General features: G+C 39.9%; 1 protein-coding gene across 2 annotated transcripts in view; it reads left to right on the forward strand.

Moving 5' to 3' along the window:
* Positions 1–2,813: 2,813 nt before the first annotated feature.
* Ythdf2 (YTH N6-methyladenosine RNA binding protein F2) overlaps positions 2,814–24,598 on the forward strand; it is a 35,854-nt gene continuing 14,069 nt past the window's right edge. The window contains exons 1-4 of one of the 2 annotated variants that reach the window (XM_078025719.1): positions 2,814–3,142; positions 3,648–3,672; positions 4,243–4,322; positions 8,343–9,926. In XM_078025719.1, coding sequence (XP_077881845.1) covers positions 3,116–3,142; positions 3,648–3,672; positions 4,243–4,322; positions 8,343–9,926 — 1,716 coding nt within the window. In that variant the 5' untranslated portion in view covers positions 2,814–3,115. Of the gene's footprint in view, positions 3,143–3,647; positions 3,673–4,242; positions 4,323–6,584; positions 6,719–8,342; positions 9,927–24,598 lie in introns of those variants that run through there. The other variant, XM_078025720.1, reaches the window with a different exon arrangement.

Raw genomic sequence — 24,598 nt, forward strand, 5'->3', positions numbered from 1 at the left:
AATGAGATTGGGGAGAGATCAGGAAGGAGAAGATCAAGGAGGAGAAATTTAGGGAAAAGAATATGAGAGGAGATCAGGAAGGAGAAGGCTAGAGAAAAGAAAATTGGGGAAAAAGAAAAAAAACCATGTAAGTTGCATAGTCACAAGGGATATAATCAAAGGATCAAGTGAACCCCTGTTACCTCAAGGGTGCTTAACCTCTGGGCTATCCCCCAGCCCTTTTTATTTTTTATTTTGAGACAGGGTCTTGCTAAATTGTTTAGGGCCTAGCTAAATTGCTGAGGCTGGCTTTGAACCTGTGATCCTCCTGCCTCAGCCTCCAGAGTTGCTGGGGCTCAGTGTTTCCATAGCAGTGTTTGCACACTGATTCAATCCCTAGATCCAAGGAGGGATAAAAGATATGGAATGCTTCATCCACCCAGTGGCAGAGCCAAAACTAGAAAATAAACCAATTCCCAGTACAGTATTATATTTTCCTAGCCATAACATGATATCACACATTCCATACTTCCCTTCCTTCTTCCTAATCATTAAATGTATCAGTTTTGTGTATTCTGTTTCTACAGGAGCCTGTTAAAGCCAATGTGGCAAACTAATTCAGATTTAGAGATTGCCCTTTCCCCAAGGATATTTGCATTTTAACTGGGGACTACTGGAAAAAAGGCAATCCCTAAGGAACTAATCAAAATTTCTTGTATCATGAAGATGTTATTGGAAATAAGGAATTTTTACTTCTCTCTCTTAATGAGATCATAGGAAAAATATGAACAGTTGCCTTTTTTAAAAAAATTATCTTTGCAATAAACCTGTTAGGTAGGTATTATTAACTCTTTTTTTTTTTTTAATTGTGAGAGTCTGAGAAGGGTTTAGTAATTTTCCTAATGTTGAACATCTGGTGGGGAAGCCAGGGTTTAGACTCTTCCTATGTAGTATATGACTCCCAGTCTAATCCTCTTTTTACAGCCCCATGCTGCTTCCAAGGGTAAGTGTAGGCAACAGTTTACACAGTTCATATATAAATCTGGGCCATGGGGTTAACTGGCAAATTATCTTTAATAAAAAGTCTTAGTAGGTTCATTTTATTCCCTTGGTGGGATCTAACCTTGGAGACTTGACATTTTACCATCTCCACTAAAAGTCTTCCTCCTTTAGTGCTTGACCTCATCATTCCAATCATAAGTGTGATTGTGGGAAGGAAAATGCATTGAGCACTTCGAGCAAAATAATAATGTAAAATCCAAGATACCATTTATTTTATTCCTTAGTCCACCAGTCTTCCGTATTGAGCGAGAGGATTACGTTTGGTTGACAACTAATAGTGCATTACTTATGTGTTTACTACTATTTGCAGTAACAAAAGCAGGTATTGAGTCTTCCTAGTATCAACTATCCCTGCATGAGGTGGGGTTTCCCCTGACTAAAAATGCTTCTGCCGATTCTTCTTCGATTCTTCAATTCTCCTCTGGATTCTGGGTCCTGAATACACGATTTCTTTATCAAATGCACTGTCTATTAAATAGCTTTGCAACCTTGGGCAGATTAATCTGTTTTCCCAGTTGTAAAATGGAGAGACTGATAGCTATTTTGTTGTTGAAAGGCTTTAATGTGTTTCTGAGAGCCTTTACTGACAAAGTGTGGTCCATAGCAGGGTTCGCAGGGTGTTAATTTTCTTCCTGCCCCAGGTCAAAGGCGTTCTTTGCTTTGAAGGGGAGGGGGCGGGGGGGGGGCGCGGGAGAGGTGTGCACCCGGGCGCTCCAACCCTTCAATAAATTTTCTTGGGCTTGAAGTGTAGAAGCTAGCCTCGAACTTGGGACCCTCCTGCCTTAGCCAGTTGAGTTGCTGGGATTCACAGGCGGTGCCCCACCCCACTCGGGGGAATGTTTTTTTTGGTACTGGGAAACTGGGAATTAAACTCAGGGGTGCTTAACCACTGAGCCACATCCCCAGCCCTTTTAAATATTTCATTTAGAGACAAGGTCTTTCCAGTTGCTTAGGGCCTCGCTAAATTGCTGAGGTTGGCTTTGAACTCGCGATCCTCCTGCCTCCACCTCCGGAGCCGCTGAGTCTGTTGGGATTACAGGCGTGCACCACCTCGCCTGGCTTTGAGTTCCTTCTCAAGGTCCATGGATTTATAGGTTCTCTGGACTTATTCGAAGTACTTATAAAATGTGATGTGTGAGGTGTATTTTTTCCTGGGAATAAACTTAACAGATTTTTGGGGTCAGCGATTTCTCTGAAAAGGGAATCCCCTAATGCCAAAGTGTGACTACTCTATTTTGTGGGGGGGGTGAAGGAGCAGGATTTTTTTTTGTGTGTGTGTGTGGGGGGGGCCTGTATCACTCTCTTGGGTACTTTTTTTGCAGTCTAACAGGGGATGACATTTTCCTGAGAGAGATGGGTGCTTGATGTCCCTCCAAGCCAGGTTCCATTAAGTTTCCCTGGGGCGGCGGCGGTGGGGGACGCGCGCGTTCAATGAGGAGGGCTCTCGGGTTCCCTCCAAAATGGGGGTGGGGTCTCATTTGTAGTTGGGAAGCGGGTTTATTTAAGGTCTCGAAGGCTTCAACTGCCGCTCTTTTATTGAGAAACCAGCCATTGTGGGTTTCCTCAAGCTAAAGATCCTCTCTTCAGGTGTTAGTCAAAACCTCGTGGCGCTACCCGGGTTGCCCGCATCCTCCTAGGCCCAGTCCAGAGGTGGTGGGGGTGGGGAGGCCGCTTCCGCTCCTCCAGTCCACCAGAGGGCGCAGCGGCCCAGCCTCTTCCTTCCCGGGGTGCTTCGCGCCGGGCCTTTCCGCGTGGGTGAGTGAATGTGAGAGTCAGCGCTCGCGCCGCGCGCGCCGCCCGCCTCCGCCGCTCGGCGCCCTTATTCCGGCTGTGAGGGGCGGGCGCGCGCGTAAAAGCATAGAGACGGGCGTTGAGTTCTCGGGCTAGAGCGTCGCCGAGTCGGAGCCGGAGCCCGAGCCGCGCGCTGTGTCTCCGCTGCGTCCGCCGAGGCTCCCGAGTGTCAGGGACAAAAGCCGCCGCCGCGCCGCCTGCTCCCGCCGCCGGGGCTCATTCGCCGCCGCTGCCGCCCTGAGGAGAGTCCGCTGCCGTCGCCACCCGTGAGGATCCGAGAGCCATGTCGGCCAGCAGCCTCTTGGAGCAGGTACAGGCCCAGCCCGCATGCCTCGGCCATTGTGTGAGGCGAGACGGAGCCCGACTAGGCCCGGGCCCGCCGCCCCCGGTCTGGCCCAGCCGCGCCGGCGCTTCTCGCGGAATGGGTTTCGGGCCTCTCGGGCCAGCCGCGCCCAGCGTCTCGCGCCTGGCCCGCTCTTCCCGCTTCTCCCCGGGTCTCGGAACCCACCGGCCGCGCCGCGCTCCCTCCCCTCAGCGGGCCTGGTTTTCCTTCCTCGTTTCCTTCCCCTTCCTTGAAGCCCTGGCTCCCTCGCGTCGCAGCTGGCGCGTCCCCCGCTTTTTCTCCCGCGGCCGCGCCGGCCTAGCGCTTTTCCCCGCCTCCCGCTTTCAGCCTCCCCCTCACCACCATTCCTGACGCCTCCCCTAGGCCTGCTTCTTTATTCCCTTCTCGGGCCCTGCTTTCAATTGTCTTTCCCTTTCCGTTTTTTTTTTTTCCCGGACAACTTGCTGCTCGGCGACGTTCCCTTCGTCCGCAGAGACCCAAAGGTCAAGGAAACAAAGGTAAGCCCCGCTCCGCCGGTGGCCCCGGGCTGGGAGGGGGACCCCGCGGTGGGGGCGGGGTCTCGGGACAGCGCCCCGGGGAGGGGACCTCTCCGAAGCCGCTTAGTTCACAGGTGCCTCCCGCTTAAGTGTTTTGACCCTTTCGGAGGGTTCTTGCAGCTGGCGAACAGCTTTTTCGCTAACAAGGAGTAATTCATTCAGGGTGGGGGTGGATTTGGTTTTGAAATGCCCCAGGTCCTTAGTTTCCTGTAGGTCTTAGGAGGCCTTTGTTTTTCATCCTCGTGGATCACTTTCTGGAAGTAACTCACACGTGATGGGGGAGGGGAAGCGGGAAGGAATTGTAATCTAGAAGAGCCAATAAAATGACCTTTTTTAGATCAACTTGTGCTGGGTGGAGGGAGGCGTTTTCACTCAGGAATCTTGCCTCCCTCTCATCTTTACCCTTTTGAAGTTCAAACTTATTTGCTGTCTGAACTAGTTATGTTTTTCTCTGGCTAGGATATATTTGACTGACTTGGGAGGGAGATTGTAGAATTGCTACATTTGTTAATTTGCAGTTTTTTTCTTTAGTACAAAATGGATCTGTACATCAAAAGGATGGATTAAATGATGATGATTTTGAACCTTACTTGAGTCCACAGGCAAGGCCCGTGAGTAATTGACCATTTACATATTTGATCAAAGGGTGTAGCATAATGTTGGTCTTTCTCTGTCCTGTCAATCATTTTGAGGGGAGAGTCACTTTCTTAATACTTATTAGTGTTATTAAAACAGTTGTTACAAATGTTATAGTCTGTAAGTTTCCTAGCTCTGTATTGTCAGCAAACAATGTACTGAGACTGAACTACTTTGGTAACATTTTACTGTATACTAACTGCAATACCTGTTAGAGTAATTGGTCTTCCACTGCAAAGCATGAGACTACTTATCAGTGCTAAATTTTCTGGGAAAATTCCAGAAAACTGTTTTAGGAAAATTGGGTTAATAATGGTGTTAGAATTATTATTATTATTATTATTTTTTGTACTAGGAATTGAACCTAGGGGCCCTTTCCTACTGAGGTACATTCTTTGGCCTTTTTATTTTGAGACAGGGTCTCCCAAGTTTCTGAGGCTGGCCTTGAACTTGGGTACCTACTGCCTCTACCCATGGGAATAATTCTAACAAAATCGCCTCAACTTCATTTAGAGCTGGCTTCTTTCTTTCTCTGTAGTTCTAGTTAATGGGCTCTTAGTTTATAAGAACTATTCTGGATTTTAATACTTATTTTTTTGGGGTGGGCATGGGGTACTGAGGAACTTAGGGCCTTGCATATGCTCAGCCGAGTGCTCTACCACTGAGCTGCATTTGCAGATACTTGGTATTTTGAGATATACTTAACATCTACAGAGATAGACTTTGTGTACCTTTCATTTCTCACTGAAGGGAGCTGTAGGATTTATGAAATAAAGTGCTGCTTAGCATAAACTAAAGTCAGACTAAGAATGATTGAGTAAAGAGCTAGCTCAGTTGTAGAGGGCTTGTGCAAGAGTTGTGCCTGGGGCTGTGGTTGTAGCTCAGTGGCAGAGCATATGTGAGGCTCAAGTTCCATCCTTAACACCACATAATACACAAGTAAAATAAAAGCATGCTGTCCATCTACAACTATGAAAAAAATAAACAATAATAGAGTTATGCCTGTATTATCCTCTGTATCACCACAACCCCCATTCTCCAAAAATGATTCAAGTTTTTGCAGTGTAAAGCCTTGTAATGAGAAGATTAGTTGCATGTCTGTTCACATACTGTTAATATGACCTGTGCATGTAGAAACTTGTTTGATTCAATAGTTCTTTTGTATTACTATTTTAGGTCCCAGAGGGACTCAGAAAATTTTAGCTAGTATAACTTCAGATTAATAGATCAAAAGAAGAAAAGTCAAGATCTCTTCTAAGATTGTAAAAGATCAAGAAGTTCATGGAACATTTGTATAAATTCTGAACATATGCTGTATGAAATGCAGTTTGTAGTGTTCAATAATTGACATGTTAGTGCGGAGCCATATTTGGACCTGATACATACATAAAGCTTTTAGATTTCCTCTAAGATTTTTTGCATTGGAAGTATAGAAGTCACCTAAGTAGGGCTAGGTATCTGGTTCAGTGGCTGGCATGCATGAGACCTTGGGTTTGATCCCTAGTGTTGCAACAAAATAAAACCTCCTAAGTGATTGGGAAAAATTTCAGAAAAGGCATCCAGTTAATCAAGAAAAATAGGGAAGGAAGTAGAGGAATGAACTACTAATAGATTCCTGATATTGAAGTAGTTTACTTATATAATCATTATAACAGGGAGAGTGGGAACATTTAGAAACACAATTTGAGGTAATTCTTGTAAAACATTGCATAATTCAGATTTTTTGAGCTCAGGGGTACATAGGAACCTACCAGTTCAGGTGTAGGCATTCAGCTATAGTTTGGCATAATCTCTGATATTAAGTGCATTTAAGTTTTCTTTAAAAGCTTAAATACCCGTTTTTTAAAAAACGGGGGAGAAATAGAAATGTTGAATGAGTAGATGAAGAAAGATTTTTTTTTTGTAGTTTATCAAGAATAGTTTTGTGTACTTTATCAAGAATAGTTTTGTGTACTTCTTTTGGCATGTGGCTGAAACCCAGGGCTTTACACGTTAATTCATTTACAACTTTATTTATTTTTTATGTCCCGCCCCTTTTATTTTTTATTTTGAGACAGAGTCTTGCTAAATTGCCTAGGTGGGCCTTGAACTTGGAATTCTCTTGTCTCAGCCTCCTGAGTACTGAGTTTCTTTTTTTTTTTTTTTTTTTTTTTAAAGAGAAAGTGAGAGAGGGGGACAGAGAGAGAGAGAGAGAGAGAGAGAGAATTTTAACATTTATTTATTTTTTCTTAGTTCTCGGCGGACACAACATCTTTGTTGGTATGTGGTGCTGCTGAGGATCGAACCCGGGCCGCACGCATGCTAGGCGAGCGCGCTACCGCTTGAGCCACATCCCAGCCCCTACTGAGTTTCTTATACGTAATGGATTTGGGTCTGTGTTAAAATTTTAACACTGTCTTGGAGAATTTTTAAATTTGAGAGGAAATGTGTGAAAAGTTTTAACTTTGTCTTTAATGACAAATTTAATTGGCCAAGGAAAATGCAGCCATTTTATCATATCCCATTAGTTTAATTTTTTAAAAAAACATTAGTTATACATGGACACAGTATCTTTATTTTGCTTATTTATTTATTTAAATATTTATTTTTTAGTTTTAGGTGGACACAGTATTTTTATGTGGTGCTGAGAATTGAACCCAGGGTCTCACGCATGCTAGGCGAATAGCTACTACTTGAGCCACACCCCCAGCCCCTATTTTGTTTATTTTTATGTGGTGCTGAGGATCAAACCCAGTGTCTCATATGCGCGATGCAAGTGCTCTGCCACTGAGCCACAACCGTAGCCCTGGAAATTTTTAATATTGAAGAGATGTGTTTTTTATGGCTAAAGAGTATTATTGACCTTGGGAATACAAGCTTAGGTAGTATCTTAGACTCTTATTTAAGATTCAATTGACTAGTTAATGAATCCTTAAATTATCAGAACTATTCGAGTTAGGTGTCTTTTATCTATGTCAAGGTTTACATACTTTTGGCTTTTCACTTAAAGGGTGTCCTGTAAGCTCTTAAGATTTATTTAAAAATTCTGTTAGGCACAAACTAAAGATCTAGTGATTGAGGTTTTTGTAATAAAATCTATATCCTAACATGAAGATTAATTGTACATGAATTCATATTTTGACTACTTATTTTTTTTAAAGGAGTGTGGGTATATGTTGTCTTTAATTATACTTTTCCTATTTCTAATAGAAAATTGTGCATCTCAAGTTACAGATCTTTGATTTTATAGGTGAAATAAAAGTTTTCTCATTTTAAGTCCTTTGGAAGCCACTGAACATTTTCTTTCCAGGTTATAATTATAGTGGCATTTTTTGACATTCCTAGATGGTTTTCTAAGAGGATAGCACAAAATTTTATGATTAATGCTTGTGTTAGATCTTAAAATTCCCAGTCCCCCCACCCCCCCATGGACCTATTAATCTGGTTTTGGTAGGAAACATAAATACTCCTGCTCTTCCAAAAGTCCCACTCCTTAAATCCAAAGATAATTATTATTTTTTAAATGTCTTGTTAATGTATTGTAGTTATACATAATAGAGAATAAAGGAGTTTGTTTTGACATAATCATATATGCATGGAATATAATTTGTTTTATTTTACTCCTCAGTGGTTCCTCTCCTCCCTCCCTCTGATAGTTTTTTTTCTCTTTCTAAATTGATAATTGATTTTAATAAAAGTCTCAGTCCAACACTTAACATAGAGCAAGACATAACTTTTGATGAAATGGGTGTTTTTTTTCCTGAATGTATTAAAGTTAAGGTTCATATTTATTCTACATATCAGCTTAATTATAATGCTTAAACATTTCACTTAACGTACCAAAATTCCTTAGAATACAAGGACACCAGTGAGTTTACAGAAAGAGATTATTGAATGTGCTGTTCTCCTGTTTTTTTTTTTTTTTTAATGGTAGATTTGGCTGAAATACTTGATTAATGGGGGAGAAAATGTCCTGTTATTTTTTTGATTGATTTGCTTCTTTCTTTCTTCCACAGAATAATGCATATACTGCTATGTCAGACTCCTACTTACCCAGTTACTACAGCCCCTCCATTGGCTTCTCCTATTCTTTGGGTGAAGCTGCTTGGTCTACGGGGGGTGACACAGCCATGCCCTATCTAACTTCTTATGGACAGCTGAGCAACGGAGAGCCCCACTTCCTACCAGATGCAATGTTTGGGCAGCCAGGAGCCCTAGGTAGCACTCCATTTCTTGGTCAGCATGGTTTTAATTTTTTTCCTAGTGGGATCGACTTCTCAGCATGGGGAAATAACAGTTCTCAGGGACAGTCTACTCAGAGCTCTGGATATAGTAGCAATTATGCTTATGCACCTAGCTCCTTAGGTGGAGCCATGATTGATGGACAGTCAGCTTTTGCCAATGAGACCCTCAATAAGGCTCCTGGCATGAATACTATAGACCAAGGGATGGCAGCTCTGAAGCTGGGTAGCACAGAAGTTGCAAGCAGTGTTCCAAAAGTTGTAGGTTCTGCTGTTGGTAGTGGGTCAATTACTAGTAACATCGTGGCTTCCAATAGTTTGCCTCCGGCTACCATTGCTCCTCCAAAACCAGCATCTTGGGCTGATATTGCTAGCAAGCCTGCAAAACAACAACCCAAGCTGAAGACCAAGAATGGTATTGCAGGGTCAAGTCTTCCACCACCCCCAATAAAGCATAACATGGATATTGGAACTTGGGATAACAAGGGTCCTGTGGCAAAAGCCCCCTCACAGGCTTTGGTTCAGAATATAGGTCAGCCAACCCAGGGGTCTCCCCAGCCTGTAGGTCAGCAGGCTAACAATAGCCCACCAGTGGCTCAGGCATCAGTAGGGCAACAGACACAGCCATTGCCTCCACCTCCACCACAGCCTGCCCAAATCTCAGTCCAGCAACAGGCAGCTCAGCCAACCCGCTGGGTAGCACCTCGGAACCGTGGCACAGGGTTTGGTCATAATGGGGTGGATGGTAATGGAGTAGGACAGTCTCAGACTGGTTCTGGATCTACTCCTTCCGAACCTCACCCAGTGTTGGAGAAGCTGCGGTCCATTAATAATTATAACCCCAAGGATTTTGACTGGAATCTGAAACATGGCCGGGTTTTCATCATTAAAAGCTACTCTGAGGACGATATCCACCGTTCCATTAAGTATAATATCTGGTGCAGCACAGAGCATGGTAACAAGAGACTGGATGCTGCTTATCGTTCCATGAACGGGAAAGGCCCCGTTTACTTACTTTTCAGTGTCAACGGCAGTGGACACTTCTGTGGCGTTGCAGAAATGAAATCTGCTGTGGACTACAACACATGTGCAGGCGTGTGGTCCCAGGACAAATGGAAGGGTCGTTTTGATGTCAGATGGATTTTTGTGAAGGACGTTCCCAATAGTCAACTGCGACACATTCGTCTAGAGAACAACGAGAATAAACCAGTGACCAACTCTAGAGACACTCAGGAAGTGCCTCTGGAAAAGGCAAAGCAGGTGTTGAAAATCATAGCCAGCTACAAGCACACCACTTCCATTTTCGATGATTTCTCACACTATGAGAAACGCCAAGAGGAAGAAGAAAGTGTTAAAAAGGTAACCAGCTTACCATTCTTAAGATTTTTAAGGAAGGAGGAGGGACTAGAGAGAACAGGAGAGATATTATAGTGAATGCTAATAAAAGCTCTGTAAATAACATCACTTAACAGTTCAAGGCTTTATGGAAGTATAATTGGTCTTAATATTTGAATCCTAGTGTGAAGGAAGGTGAGAACATTCATGGGAGACAAATATGGACTTAAACTGTACTTGTTTGATGCAGAAAGGTGAAATGCAAAGGGAATAATTGAAGTGATAGAATGATGGAAATTAAAGTAGAAAGACATTAAGGTTGTAATATGGGAGAGAAAAATAAGGAAGTTCTCCATTGGAATGAATTATTGGCTTGGTGGGGTTTTGTGGTTATTTTTAAGAATTGGTCAGGCTGGGATGTGGCTCAAGTGGTAGTGCACTTGCCTGGCATGCGTGCGGCCCGGGTTTGATCCTCAGCACCACATACAAAGATGTTGTGTCCGCCGATAACCAAAAAATAAATATTAAAATTCTGGGCTAGGGTTGTGGCTCAGCGGTAGAGCACTTGCCTGGCACATGCAAGGCTCTGGGTTTGATCCTCAGCACCACATAAAAATAAGTAAATAAAATAAAGGTATTCTGTCCAACTGCAACTAAGAAAAAAAATGTTAAAAAAAATATTTTTTTCCATTAAAAAAAAAAAAAATTGGTATGTTACCAACCCCTGAAATCTTCTGGCTTTCCTGTGACAGTGGCAGTGTTTTTCAGAACTTTCTTGTTCTGTTCTTTGTGATCTTCAGTGTAATCTCTGCTCTCCAGAGTGCTGGGGATCAAACCCAGCTAGGCAAGTACTCACCACTGAGCCACATCTGCAACCATAGAAACTACTTTTGTTATATAAAACTTGGTAAATAGATATTCAGAAAAATCTCATCTCCTGTTTCTGACATTTTTTTTGTATTCCAAGAATCACTTTTTACTGATTCCTCTGTAAAGTGGGAATCTTGGGCAGAATAGAGAATGAATCCAAACTGAAGTGTTTATTTGAGAGAGTTGGTAATGCTTGTTTTATGGATATTACTGAGTAAATGTAAACTTTTGAGACCATGATTAAACAAAAAAATACTGGTTGGGCAGATTGGATATTATCTAGTACTTAGCCTTTTTGCAGGGGGAGGAGGTGGTAATCAGGGATTGAACCCAGGGGCACTTAACCACTGAGCCATATCCCCAGCCATTTCTCATTTATTTTTGAGACAGTATCTCACTAAATTGCTGAGGCTATCCTTGAATTTGTGATCCTCCTGCCTCAGATTCACTAGTCCCTAGGATTACAGTTGTGAGCTACCATGACCGACATAGATTACTCTTTTTTTAAAAAAAAATTTATTTTTTAGTTGTAGTTGGAAATAATATCTTTATTTATTTTTATGTGGTGCTGAGGATCGAACCCAGGGCCTTGTACATGCTAGGCTACCACTGAGCCACAATCCCAGCTCCCACATAGATATTCTTAAATGGAAGAAAATAGATGAAAAGATTATGGACAAAAGAGAACATTTTTCTGAGAGTCCTGGGTTGGTTAACTTTAGATATTAAAAAAAAAATTACTAAGTTCATGTAAAAGTATTTTCCTTAAATTTGTATGAATTCATACAGATCTTGTATAAGGTATAGGATCTGAGGCCTCATGCCTCAAGATTATTAATAATTCCCTTGAGCAATGGGTGAAGGGCTCTTTGGTAGATATTATTTGGAGGTGCATAATTTTCAACTAAAGTAAGGATAGTTGCCATCTTGCTTTCTAGTATGAACAGATGAATAAGAAATGGAGATATACTTGTCATGACACTAAAAGCATTGGTAATGGAGTGCCAGGTTATTGAAAAGTTGATAGCAAAAACATTGTCTGATAACAAGTCCTCTCTTACCCCAAAGTGGTTTTTTATTTTGAGATAGGGTCTCACTATAAGTATTAGAAAGTGTCTTGTTGAGTTGCTGAGGCTGCCCTTGAACTTGGAGATTCTGCTTTAGCTTCCTGAATTGCTGGGATTATAGGTGTGCACCACTGTGCCTGGCTCTTACCCCAAAGTTTTAATAGTTTAGAAGTTAATGTAAGGTGGGAATCATGAACTGAAATTGAATTCCATGCGAGTATGGATTTGTTAGGATAAATCTGCTATGTATAACTATAAAGCTCATAAAAAAATATAATCTTGTAGAAAATGATAGTTTACTGATTCTGAAGGATTTTAAAGATATCTTCTCAGGCTCCTGTTTCTACAGGATAAGAAGATAGAAGGTCATGATTTTCATAGGTATCATGTTGTGGCATAGCAGATTATTATGAACATCTATGAGGGCCTTTTAGATGCTTGGTTTAACCACTTGAAAATTATACCATTTCAGGAGCTGGGGATGTAGCTCAGTGGTAGAGTGCACACCTAGTATGCATGAGGCACTGGATTTGATCCTCAGCACCACATTGAAAAAAATAGATTGTATCCACTTAAAACTTAAAAAAAAAAAAACCAATTAAATAAAAAAAAAAGAAAATTATACCATTTCATATTAAGAATCTTTACTTCTTGTTGGCAGAGTTCTGTCTTTTTTTTTCTTCTTTGGATTAAACCCAGGGTGCTTTACACTGAGTTACATCCCTAGCTCTCTTTATTTTCTATTTTGAGACAGGGTCTCCTTGAGTTGCTTAGGCTGGCCTCAAACTTTATTACTCCTGCCTCAGCCTCCCAAGTCGCTGGATGCAGGAGTGTGCCACTGTGCTTGGTTTGTCCTACCTCTTATTAAAAGCAGGAGGGCAAAGAGGAAAGTGTTATTTGTTTTTAAAGGAATGCATAGTATAGATGTTAAAGGTAAGTTCTGTGTGTTATGACCCAAAGGGGAAACCTGGGTTTCAAAATGAAGTTTGGGGGGGCACCAAAAACTTGGGTACTGTTAATTAATGTTGACTCTTATTTAAAAATTTTGCAGCACTAGGAATTGGATTTAGGGACCACAAGTACTCTACCACTGAACTGCAACCCCAATCCATATATATGTATATTTTTTAACTTTGTGGTACTGGAGATTGAACTTGGGGGTGGACCCTACACTGAGATGCATCCCCAGCCCTTTATTTATTTGAAATGGTTCAGCTAAGTTGCCCAGGCTGGCCTCAAACTTGTGGTTGCCTCAGCTTTCTGAGTAGCTGGACCTTGCTACTTAGTTGATATATTTTTTTTAATATCATTTTACTTTATTTAACTGTCATTTTCAGAACTGCAAACAAAGTTGGAACCTGATTCAATAAATGGTGTCATATTTAAAAGGGCCTTTCAGGTTTTTCTTCTGAAGCTATAACTTTTTATAGGATTCTATCATGGTATTTAGGCATTTCAGTTCTGTTTTCAACTTGAAATTACATTATTTCCAGTTTCTTGGTGTAAAACTTCAACTATATGTCAGGTCTACTTAGTTGATATAAGGATGTTTGGATTAAATTCTCGAGTGATTCAGTGAATGATAATTGAACTTTGTAAACGGGTATGGGGCCAACCAAGTTCAGTGTTACATGCCTGTGTTTCCATCTGTTTGGGAGGCTGAAGCAGGAGGATCCTAAGTTCAAAGCTAGCCTGGGCAACTTGGTGAGACCCTGACTCAAAAAATAAGTGGTGGGAACAAAGCTCAGTAGTAGAGTACCCTTGGATCCCATCTTCATTTATCTCCCACTCCCCCCACCAAAAGTAGACATATGTTAGAATTGTCCAGCTTTTTTATGTTTTCTTGGAAGAGTTGTAATAATAAAAGCTTAAGGTCTTTATTAAAAGATAACTAATTCTTAGACCTGGGGATGTAGTTCAGGGGTAGTGTTTGCCTTGGCATGTGCCCTGCCTGGGTTCAAGGGGGAAAAAAGAACTTTTGGGGTGTGTTGGGTGTTTTTTTATGAGTCTGTTATTAATAGTTCTTCAAAAACATTTAATAAAGACTGTTGATCAGTGAATATCTCAATTTCTCTTGGGCTGGTAAATAAACCACCAAACAAAAAATCAAAATTTTTATACTCATGTCAGATTATATTTTAGTTTACTTTCTGTAAGAAGAGCTGCTGGGGTTTCAGGAAGGTGCTTAAGATTACTTCTAAGCCCAGTTACCATTTCATTCAGTATTGCCTTACTTTTCTTATTGGTTACTAATATCCTTAACATTCTTACATAACTGTTCTTAGATTCTTTAATTAGGCTTCTAAGAACAAATTTCATAAGAATGGAACTTAGCTTAATGAGGCATTAAACTCACAGATAGGGTGTTTGTATGTACACCTTTGTATTATTTACAAGTGTGCAAAAAAGGTATTCATGACAAATAGGAACAGTAGCTCAACAATAAGTAGGGAAGAAATTAAACTTGATCCTGATGATGATGTCACAGTTGTCTAAAATTCTGTGATTGAGTTGCTTAGGCTGGACTAATTCTATGATTGGACTGGTGTTTTGCCAAAACAAACTGAAGCAGTCAGAACCACAGCCATTTTAATCTATTATTACTGACTTATTTTGTCATATATTCTAATTCAGTGGTATAGAGGCTTCAAGCATTGGATCTGTCTGGCTTGATATTTCCAGTGAATTTCAGTGACATTTTTGATAGTTATTTATTTGGTATTGTATACCACAGAAACTGTTTTGTAACCTGCTTTTTGTATTTTTAAAGAACATTTTCCTAATTTTTTTTCTTACGTTATTGATGGACCTTTGTTCTCTTATTTATATGCTGTGCTGAGAATAAACCCAGTGCCTCATACTTTAAGCAACGCTAGCCTCTCTTAACTGTTAAATGATTTTGTGACATCACTTTTGATGACCTCATAGTGTCCTGTCATAGATTTGCTATAATTTACCGGTCCCTATAGTTGAATGCCAATAATTCATATTTTGTAATTTTTACAACTTTTTTTTGGTACGAGGGGTTGAACCTTGGTGCACTTAACCCCCTAGCCACATTACCAGCTCTTTTTATTTTGATACATGGTCTCACTAAGTTGTTCAGAGCCTTGCTAAATTGCTGAGGCTGGCTTTCAACTCCTGATCCTCCTGTCTCAGCTTCCCGAGTTGCAGGTATACACTGTGCAGGGCTTTTCTTTATAACCTTTTCCAGATAAAATAATACAGTGAGTATCTTTCTGTGTTAATATTAATTTTTTTTAGGCTAGGTCCAAGGGTATATGCTTTTTGGAGATCTTGGCTGTCATATATTGGTATATGGGTCTTTTTGTTCTTATCAATTTTTTTGTTGTTGTTGTTGAGGAAATTGGTGCGAAGCTATTATCCAGAAGACAATAGTAAGAATATTTTGCGAGTCATCCAGTGATTTGGGAGGCTAAGAGAGGAGGATTGCAATTTGGAGACCAATCAGCAACTTAGCAGACCTCTAAGTTAAGACACTGTCTTAAAATAAAAAGGGCTGGTTATGTCACTCAGTGATTAAGCACCCCTGGCTTAAATCCCTGTTACAAAACCTTCTCTTTTGACTATTCTTTTTTTCTTTTTTTTTTTTTTTTTTTTTGGTACTGGAGATTTAACCCAAAGGTGCTTAACTACTGAGCCACATCCCTGGACCTTTTTAAAAAATATTTTATTAGAGACAGGGTCTCACTAAATTGCTGAGGCTGGCTTTGAACTTGCAATCCTCCTGCCTTAGTCTCCCAAGCCACTGGGATTATAGGTGTGGGCCACTGCACCCCGCTCTTTTGACTAACTTTGGGATAGTCTGCCAGCAAGAGAGACTTATTCTGTCCATTAATGATGGCTTTTTAGAAACATCAGAAGTTGATTTAATTTATGTTTTGTATTTCTAGCCCTCTACAGGTTAAGAATAAGGGAAGTACTTTAGTAGAGGGAGGAGGTAGTAGGGACTGTACTTCTGTTAAAGCCTTAGGTATATAGGTAAGTTATTTTCTGAATGACTGAAAAAGTAATTTGGTTATGACAGCAACAGCTTGAAGTTTATAGTATTTAAAATGTCATGTTTTATTAAGTGGAAATGGAAGAATTTCCTTAAGACCCAGAATTATTCCTATTTTCATGACCTAAAAATGGTGATTTGGGAGTGATTTCAAATATATTTAATTCAGTCTAATAAAATGCAAGATGGAGCTATTTAACTTTTCTTTGAACATCTTTGCTGGGACCTAGACACTGCAGAGAAATGAAGAATGTGTCAGGGAACCTTATGTTATTAATGGTGGATAATAGTACAAAATATAAAGTTGTTTAAGATTTTACCCGAAGTGCCAGTATGGAAGCTTGAAGGAGGTTGGTTGCCTAACCCAGAATGGGGTATAGGTAAATTAGTCATAGAACAATCTTAGAAGTGGCCTCAGAATATGTCAACTATTGATAGCTACAGGTGTTTTGTAAAGAGTGAATATGGGTGCAGAACAACCCAAATCTGTAAGTGTATAGATGATACTTGAAACAGAAAATAGTTTATAGTTTAAGAACAAGTTTAATTGTGGCATTGTGGAATGGGTATACCAAAGGAAAGTTTGGAAGTTAGATTAGGAAAAAAAGATGGTAAATGAAATATTCATGCAGCTAGTTTGATACAGAAATCTGTCAATAGGTACAAAGTTGGTTTTTAAAAAACTATGGGGCTGGGGTTGTGGCTCAGCAGTAGAGCGCTCCCCTAGCACGTATGGGGTGCTGGGTTCGATCCTCAGCACCACATAAAAATAAAGATATTGGGTCCAACTACTAACTAAAACTATTTTTTTTAAAAAAATTAACGAAAAAACTAGAGGGTGAAAGGACAGGAGTAAAGTATAATTTGAGTCAGGATGGAGGAATTTCTAGATGTAACCTTTACAGGAAGGCAAGGAAAGCTTGTAGAAGTAGAGGTGAACCAACATGAATATATATATATATATATATATATATATATATATATATATATATATATACTAGGCACGCACTCTTACCACTGAGCTACACCCTAGCACTGGAGACTGACTGAGCTCAAACTCCAAAGGTATGTTGTCGGTCACCACACCCTACTCTTTAAATTTTTCTAATAAGCAAGTCGTTAGTGCAATTTAGATGACCATTTTTTCATTAATAATTGTATAGTGAACGCCTTAAAAAATTACCCACATGCCAAATCTGTTGTTGAATTCACTGGGCATCAACTGATCTTTTCTTTCATCATGTTCTGCTGGGGATTGAACCCTGGGCCCTCACACATGGTAGGCAAGCACTCTAACTTTGAACTAAACCCTCAGGCCCTTATTTCTTTACTATATTTAATATATCTACTTAGGTCAGAAATTATAGAAAGGAACCAATAACTTTTTCAAGGGGGGGGTGTGGGTACTTGTCTACTGAGCCATATCCCCAGCCCTATTTTGTATTTTATTTAGAGACAGGATTTCACTGAGTTGCTTAGCACCTCACTTTTGATAAGGCTGATTTTGAAAGCGATCGTCCTGCCTCAGCCTCCCAGCCACTGGGATTACAGGCATGTGCCATTGCACCCAGTGGAAATGATAACTTCTTAAAAGATCTGTTTAGCTTGGTGTGGTGGCGCATGCCTATAATCCCAGAGGCCTCGAAATCTGAGGCAGAAAGATAACAAGTTTGAAGCCACCCTCAGCAATTTAGCAAGGTCCTTAGGGACTCAGACACTGTCTCAAAAAGGCCTGGGGATAGTGGGCTGCTATTGGTGCATAACTGTAATCCCAGTGGCTCAGGAAGCTGTGACAGGAGGATTGCGAGTTCAAAGCCAGCCTCGGCAATGGTGAGGCAATAAGCAACTCAGTGAGACTCTCTCTAATAAAATATTAAAAGGGGCTGGGGATGTGACTTGGTATGCGAGTGCCCCCCTGAGTTTAATCTCTGATACCAAAAAAAAAAAAAAAAAAACACCTGGGGACACAGCTCAGTGGTTAAGTGCTCCAGGGTTTTTAGGCTCTGGTATAAAAAAAATAAGATTAAAAAGACCTTTTTAAGGGGCTGGGGATGTGGCTCAAGCGGTAGCGTGCTCGCCTGGCATGCGTGCGGCCCGGGTTTGATCCTCAGCACCACATACCAACAAAGATGTTGTGTCCGCCAACTAAAATAAATATTAAAAATTCAAAAAAAAAAAAAACAAAACAAAACTTTTTAATACTGTCCATTCCTCTTCATGAGTTTCTTGTCATCTTGAGTCAGCTAAGCCTTGTTCATTCTTGGTTTCTGATCTGGACTGCCTCATGTATGAATCCCCTCTGTAGCATAACTATTGAAACTTTTTTAGTCTCTATTAGAAACTTTTTCTCTGCAAACACTGGGGAATGAGCCCAGTGGCATTCTTCCACTAAGCTACAGTCTTAGCCTTTATTTATTTATTGAAACAGGGCCTCACTAAGTGCTTAGGCTGATCTCGAGCTTGCAATCCTCCTGCCTCAGCCTCCCAACTATTCTAGGATTGCAGGTGTGTGCCACCACTCCTAGCCCTGCCATTGTCTTATTCATGTATTCATTCATTCATTCATGTGCTGGGGGATTTAACCCAGGAATGCTTTACCACTGAACTACATCCCAGCACTGTTTTAAATTGCCTCTTGAGAACTTGAGTAGGCATCCTGTTTTTTTCATGTGTTTATAGTTTGTTCATTTGCTGTTTTTGTTTTTTACACTGTTAGGGATCAAACATGAGCATGAGTCCTATCACTGAACCATACCCCAGCTCTGTATTTTTGTTTTTAAATGATATGTAGCAATTATACATACTTAGGGGGGCTTCTGTTTTAATTATAATGGCAAACTGAGCATTTTTTGTAAAATTCTGAGGCTCTCTGCTGCTGTTTTGTAGATAAACTTGTCTCCTTGATAAAAGGGTTGAGGAAATTCTTTGATTTCCTCATCATCTTTCTTTTTTGATGGATAAAATGGTCTTCTCTGCAGCCTCCTTAAATGAAGACAAGACAATAGATGATGTTGAATTTGAATCTTGTAGAACCATGCCCTTTGTATCCATCTTTCCACAAGTGTTTGTATTAATTGCTAGGATAGAAGAAATAAACAAGGCATCCTCTTTGCCTTAGGAGCAGGCAAATATTAAGACCAATGAAATGGATAAAATATGACATAAGAGCTGTAATAGGAGAATGAATAGATTTTTGAATTTGTGGAGGAGAGTGATAAATTTGGGGGGAAGTTAAGATTTACAGAGGAGGTTATGCAGAATAAGTAATAAGAGTAAAAAGCACTCAGGTAGTAGCACAGTGCTGGGCACATTGTGCACACAAAAGTTATTTTGGGACTAGGGGTATAGTTCTGGTAGAGTGCATGACACAAGGCACTTGATTTAATCCCTGCCACTAAGTAAACCGGAACCAGAAATTTAGGTTTTTTTTTTATCTAATACTATCATTCTCTGATTTCTGATGAAAGAGAATCAGAAGTTATTTATTTAATATCTCACAGCTAGCTAGACGTAAGTTTTCAGTGATGTTTTAGAATTGGATGGTTGCAAGCTAGCTGTTTTGCTTTCAAGAATCTTAGGAGGGCTGGGGATGTGGCTCAAGCGGTAGCGCGCTCGCCTGGCATGCGTGCGGCCCGGGTTCAATCCTCAGCACCACATACAAACAAAGATGTTTTGTCCGCCGAAAACTAAAAAAAATAAATATTAAAAAAATTCTCTCTCTCTCTCTCTCTCTCTCTCTCTCTCTCTCTCTCTCTCTCTCAAAAAAAAAAAAAAACTTAGCTGGTTCAAAGTATAGTCATAAGTAAATAAGTTATAATTAACTACATTGTATTGAAAGGAGTTTAAATACATTATGTTAAATTACATTATAAGTTGTAATATTCAGTTTATAGTTAAATTACATAAAATTAAGTATCATTGCATTAGGAAAAAATATTCACCAAGGTGGGGGGTGGTCCTAGTAAAGGCAGGCTTAGGCAGGAGAAGGGCAAGTTGGAGACCAGTTTGGGTAGCTTTGCAAGACCCTGTCTCAAAATGAAAAGGACTGGGAATATCAGGATGTAACTCAGTTGTAAAGTGCTTACCTATGAAGCCTTGAGTTCCCCAGAACTGCACCCCCCCCCCAAAAAAAAAGGTGGAGTGCAGGTTGGAGAAAATATTAATGCAGATAATATTTAAGTCTGTAATTATTACATTTTTTCTGAACAAAAATTTGCTAGGCAAGTGCTTTACTACTGAGCTAGAGTTATATCCATGATCTTCTTGTTCCCCCTCAATTTTGAGATAGGGTCTTGATAAATTTTTTAGCTGAGGCTGGCTTTGAATTTGTGATCTTCCTACCTCAGTCTTCTGGGATTATAGGGGTGTGTGTGCCACAATACCTGAGAAGGCCTGTCTTCTTTTAAAAAAAAAAAAAAAAAAAAAAAAACCAGTAATGGCCAGGTGTAAGTGTATCTGTAATCACAGTGGCTTTGGAGGCTGAGACAGGAGGATTGAGAGTTTAAAGTCAGACACAGCAGCAGATTAGTGAGGCCCTAAGCAATTTAGACCCTGTCTCTAAAGTGTTAAAAAAAAGGGGGGGGTGGCTGGGGTTGTGGCTCAGTGGTAGAAACCTCACCTAGTCCATGTAGGTGCCAGGTTTGATCCTCAGCACCACATACTAGTAAATAAAATAAAAAGGTATTTTGTCAAACTATAACTAAGAAAAATATATTTTAAAGAAATGGCTGGGGATGTGGCTCTGTGGTTAAACGACCCAGATTTAATCCCTGGTACTAAAAATATATATATGATAATAGTAAGTTGAGGAACTACTCTTACAGCATTTGGGAAATCATTTTCCACTTTAATAGAAGGTACTCAGAAGATTGAATTAAGAGCCGAGTGTCGTGGCGCATACGGGGTAATCCCAGCAGCTGGGGAGGCTGAAGCAGGAGGATTGTGAGTTCAAAGCCAGCCTCAGCAAAAGCGAGGTACTAAGCAACTTGGTGAGACCCTGTCTCTAAATAAAATACAAAATAGGGCTGGGGATATGTGTAGTTCAGTGCTTCTGAGTTCAATCTCTGGAACCAAAAGAAAAGGGGGGTGGTGGCTTGGAATGTTGCTCAGTGGTAGAGTACCTTTGGGTTCCATCAGTACCCAAAAAAGAAAAAAAAATAGTCTTATAAATAGCTTATAGATAGTCTTATAAATACTTGTGACATGTTTGGAATGGTAAGTTTAATATGATGTAGAATGATAAGTGTTAAAATTTAAAATGGGAGAGGTTGCTTAGGCCCAGTATATGAAAGGTTTGGATTTTTTTCATATACTTTTGTTTTAATTGGATTGTAAAGGAGGTAGTTAATTAGGGAGTGACAGTTTGGAAGCTGGGAAGATTGAAATAATTCTTGTACATTGACTTTGGCATCCTGCTAGGCATTTTCATTGTTTTTGTTTAATCCTCCACCCCCTGGAGGCAGTATCACTTATAGATAAGGAAGTTGAAATTCAAGTTAGCAGCTTGTTGAAACTTAAATACATAAAATGAAGAGAGGTAAATAGGTGGTTCAGAGTAACTAAGACACATTAATAATGTTCTGGGAGGAAAAAAGGCAAAAACCTGAAGCAAGTTAATGGGAATGAGAAGTTAGGAAATATGTCTAATCACATTCTTCAAATCTAACTAGTTTTTTTTTTTTTTAAGAGAATATGGGAGAAGCAGCAGTTTAGGGTTAGGATTTGGAAATGTTGTGGCACACCCCCACCCCCACCAGGGATTGAACCCAGGGCCTTGCATATGCTAGACAAATGCTTTATTACTAACCTGCATTCCAGCCTTGTTTGTTTACTTATTTTTATTACTGGTACCTGGGATTGAACCATTGCATTTTTTATTTTTGGACAGGGTCTTACTAAGTTGCTGAGGCTGGCCTCAAACTTGGGAATTCTTTTCTTAACTACCTGTTGCTGGGATTATTGGCTGTGCCACCATTCCCAGCCTTTGTATTGGCTTCTTGAAAGAAGTATTGGTTGCCTGTAGGACAGGAACAGTAACGATATATATGTTAAGGATGGGGATCTGGAGCTTGGAAGAGAGAGATCTGCTGATGGGAATTTGGAAGTTTTTGGCTGTGTAGGAAAAGGCATAGAACATTTATTCCATGATGATTCAAGAATATTGATAATGGAGGCTGGGGATGTGGCTCAAGCGGTAGTGCGCTTGCCTGGCATGTGTGCAGCCCGGGTTCAATCCTCAGCACCACATACAAACAAAGATCTTGTGTTTGCCGAAAAACTAAAAAATATTCTCTCTCTAAAAAAAAAAAAAAAGAATACTGATAATGAAAATGATGAGTAACAATACTGAATAGTTCATGTAGAATACTAGCTGGAATACTATGCATTTTATGTAAGTTTTATCCTTGTGTTCTTGTGAAATAGGTACAACTTTCTCAATTTTATAGATTAACACTAAAGCATGGAAAAGAGTGAATAATTTTTTATAAAGTCGCACAAATTCAGACAGCAGAGCTGTTAGGGCTGGGATGTGGCTCAGTGGTAGAATGCTTGCCTGGCATTTTGGAGGCTCTAGGTTTGAACTTCAGCACTAGAAGGAAAAGAAAAAAAGAAGAAAGAAAGAAAGCAAAGCTGTTGTTTTAAATATATAGAATGGTTCCAGAGTCACCATGAGGCTATAGAGAGAATCCCCAGAAATAAAATTCAAAGGATAGGTTAAAGAGGAAACAAATGAAAGAAATGAGAGGGAGTAGTCTGAACTTAAGAAAGAACATGGAGGTATACTCAGCGTATTCAGAAGACTGCACAGAGGTTACAGATGCCAAAGTAAGATTGTTTTGCTGTTAGGGATGTGAAGGTTTGATCTCTACACTTCATTCAGTAGCATTTGTTTGTGTATCCTTCCAACTCTTCCCTGTGTGCTGGATCTTTCCACCTATCTGTTTAAAGCCTTAATGAGAGAAGTAAGACTACTTTTTAGTTTCATTAGTATGGACAATTTGCATAATTTAGTCTTTGTAACAGTTTCAGGTACAACTGATATATATTCCTTTGCTTTGTTTTCCAGTGCTGGGGATCAAACCCAAGACCTTTAGAATGCTAGGCAAGTGTTCTACCACTGAATTATAAGCTTGAAAAGGCTAATAAAGATTGATCCAGAAAGAACTGCTATTTTTCTAAACTTAACATTTGTAGGGCAAGAGCTAATTGGCAATGCTAGAATAATTTAACCTGTACTCAGAATACATTGAACTAAGAACCACTTAGATATGAGACATTCTATTTTTGTCAAAAGTAACTTTATTCCTGTTAGCAGTTTTTGTTTTGCCTTTTTTTTTTTTTTTGGTACTGTGTTGTTTTTGTTGTACTGTGTTTTGAACTCACTGAGCTATATATATCCTAGCCCTTTTTAAAATTTTGAGACAGGGTCTCATTAAGTTGCTTGAACTTGAGGTCCTTTTGCTTCAGCCTCCCCATTGAGATTATAAGTGTTGTTCACCATACCTGGCCTATTTTCATATCAGTTTTAATTGGATTAGTAATGGATTTCTCCCACCCCAACAATACTTACAAGGACAAATTTTACATGCACAGCTTGATTCTTGAATCATCTCCTCCATGAAGCATAGTTTAAAAAACACTAGATGGCATGAAGTTTGGGGTGGGAGGAATGGTGCCTGGAAGTTGATTTGAGAGGTGGGGAGTTTGTTTTGAAATCAAGTGAGGATTCTGCAAGTTCAGCATTTCTTCAAGGTATGTTGTGATGTTTAGTTGGGGCAAGGATGTGTTAGGGGTGAAGATTTACTGCTAGAAGAGAAGAAGAGAAAAGCTTCAGCAGTTTGAATGAATGCTGTAGTGTAAGGGACAGTGAGATAAATTTACTTTCTTGTATCTCTTGAAAAATTTCATGTACAGAAGAAAAGGTTCTGTTCCTGAATTAGGGCAAACAAAGGTGATCTCTTTTCTGCTTTTGTGAATTCACTATTGAATTCTGTAATTTTGTAAATGAGCAAGGAGAAAGGTTGAGTGTGGCAGCTCAGATAATCCTTTCCGGCTTTCTCCTTTGAAGTAGGTAGCGGTTTAAATTTGTATACCGCCACCACCTACTGGACACAATTCCAGTGCAAGCAAAACTAGTTCAAATAGCACTCTCATGTTTTTCATTCTTGTAAAATAAATAGTTGCTAGTTGAACTGATTCAAGTAGAGTAGTTATAGAAGATAGCAAGGAATCATGACATACCAAATGAAACCATGTATATTAGAGTGCTAATTTATAATATGACACCGAGAGCAGAAGAGAATAGCAAGACCAGTTAGGGCTACAATCATTAGGAATTTTTTATGGAAGACTTAATTGTAATTGAGTCTGGAAGAATGGGTGGGGAAAGAGTGGAAAGACAAGGAAAATACAGGCAGTTGCGCATCTTTCCAACTCATTTGCACTTACACTTACAGGTTTGCTGTATCCAAGGATTCTGTTTTAGTAATTTTAACCAACTCTGGATCAGAGATATATGGGAGCTGGGCCCACCAGCACATACCTGCAATTCCGGTTACTTGGGAGGCTGAAGCAGGAAGATTACAAGTGCAAGGCTAGCTTTGGCAACTTAGCAAGACCCTATCTCAAAAAAAAAAACCAAAAAAAAAACCCAAAAAACAAAAACAAAAAACAAAAAAAAAAACCAAAACAAAAAAAAAACAACAAAAAAAACAAACCCACAAAAAACCCAAAAACAA

This window comes from Ictidomys tridecemlineatus, chromosome 11, assembly GCF_052094955.1.
Source record: "Ictidomys tridecemlineatus isolate mIctTri1 chromosome 11, mIctTri1.hap1, whole genome shotgun sequence".
NCBI classification, from domain to species: domain Eukaryota; kingdom Metazoa; phylum Chordata; class Mammalia; order Rodentia; family Sciuridae; genus Ictidomys; species Ictidomys tridecemlineatus.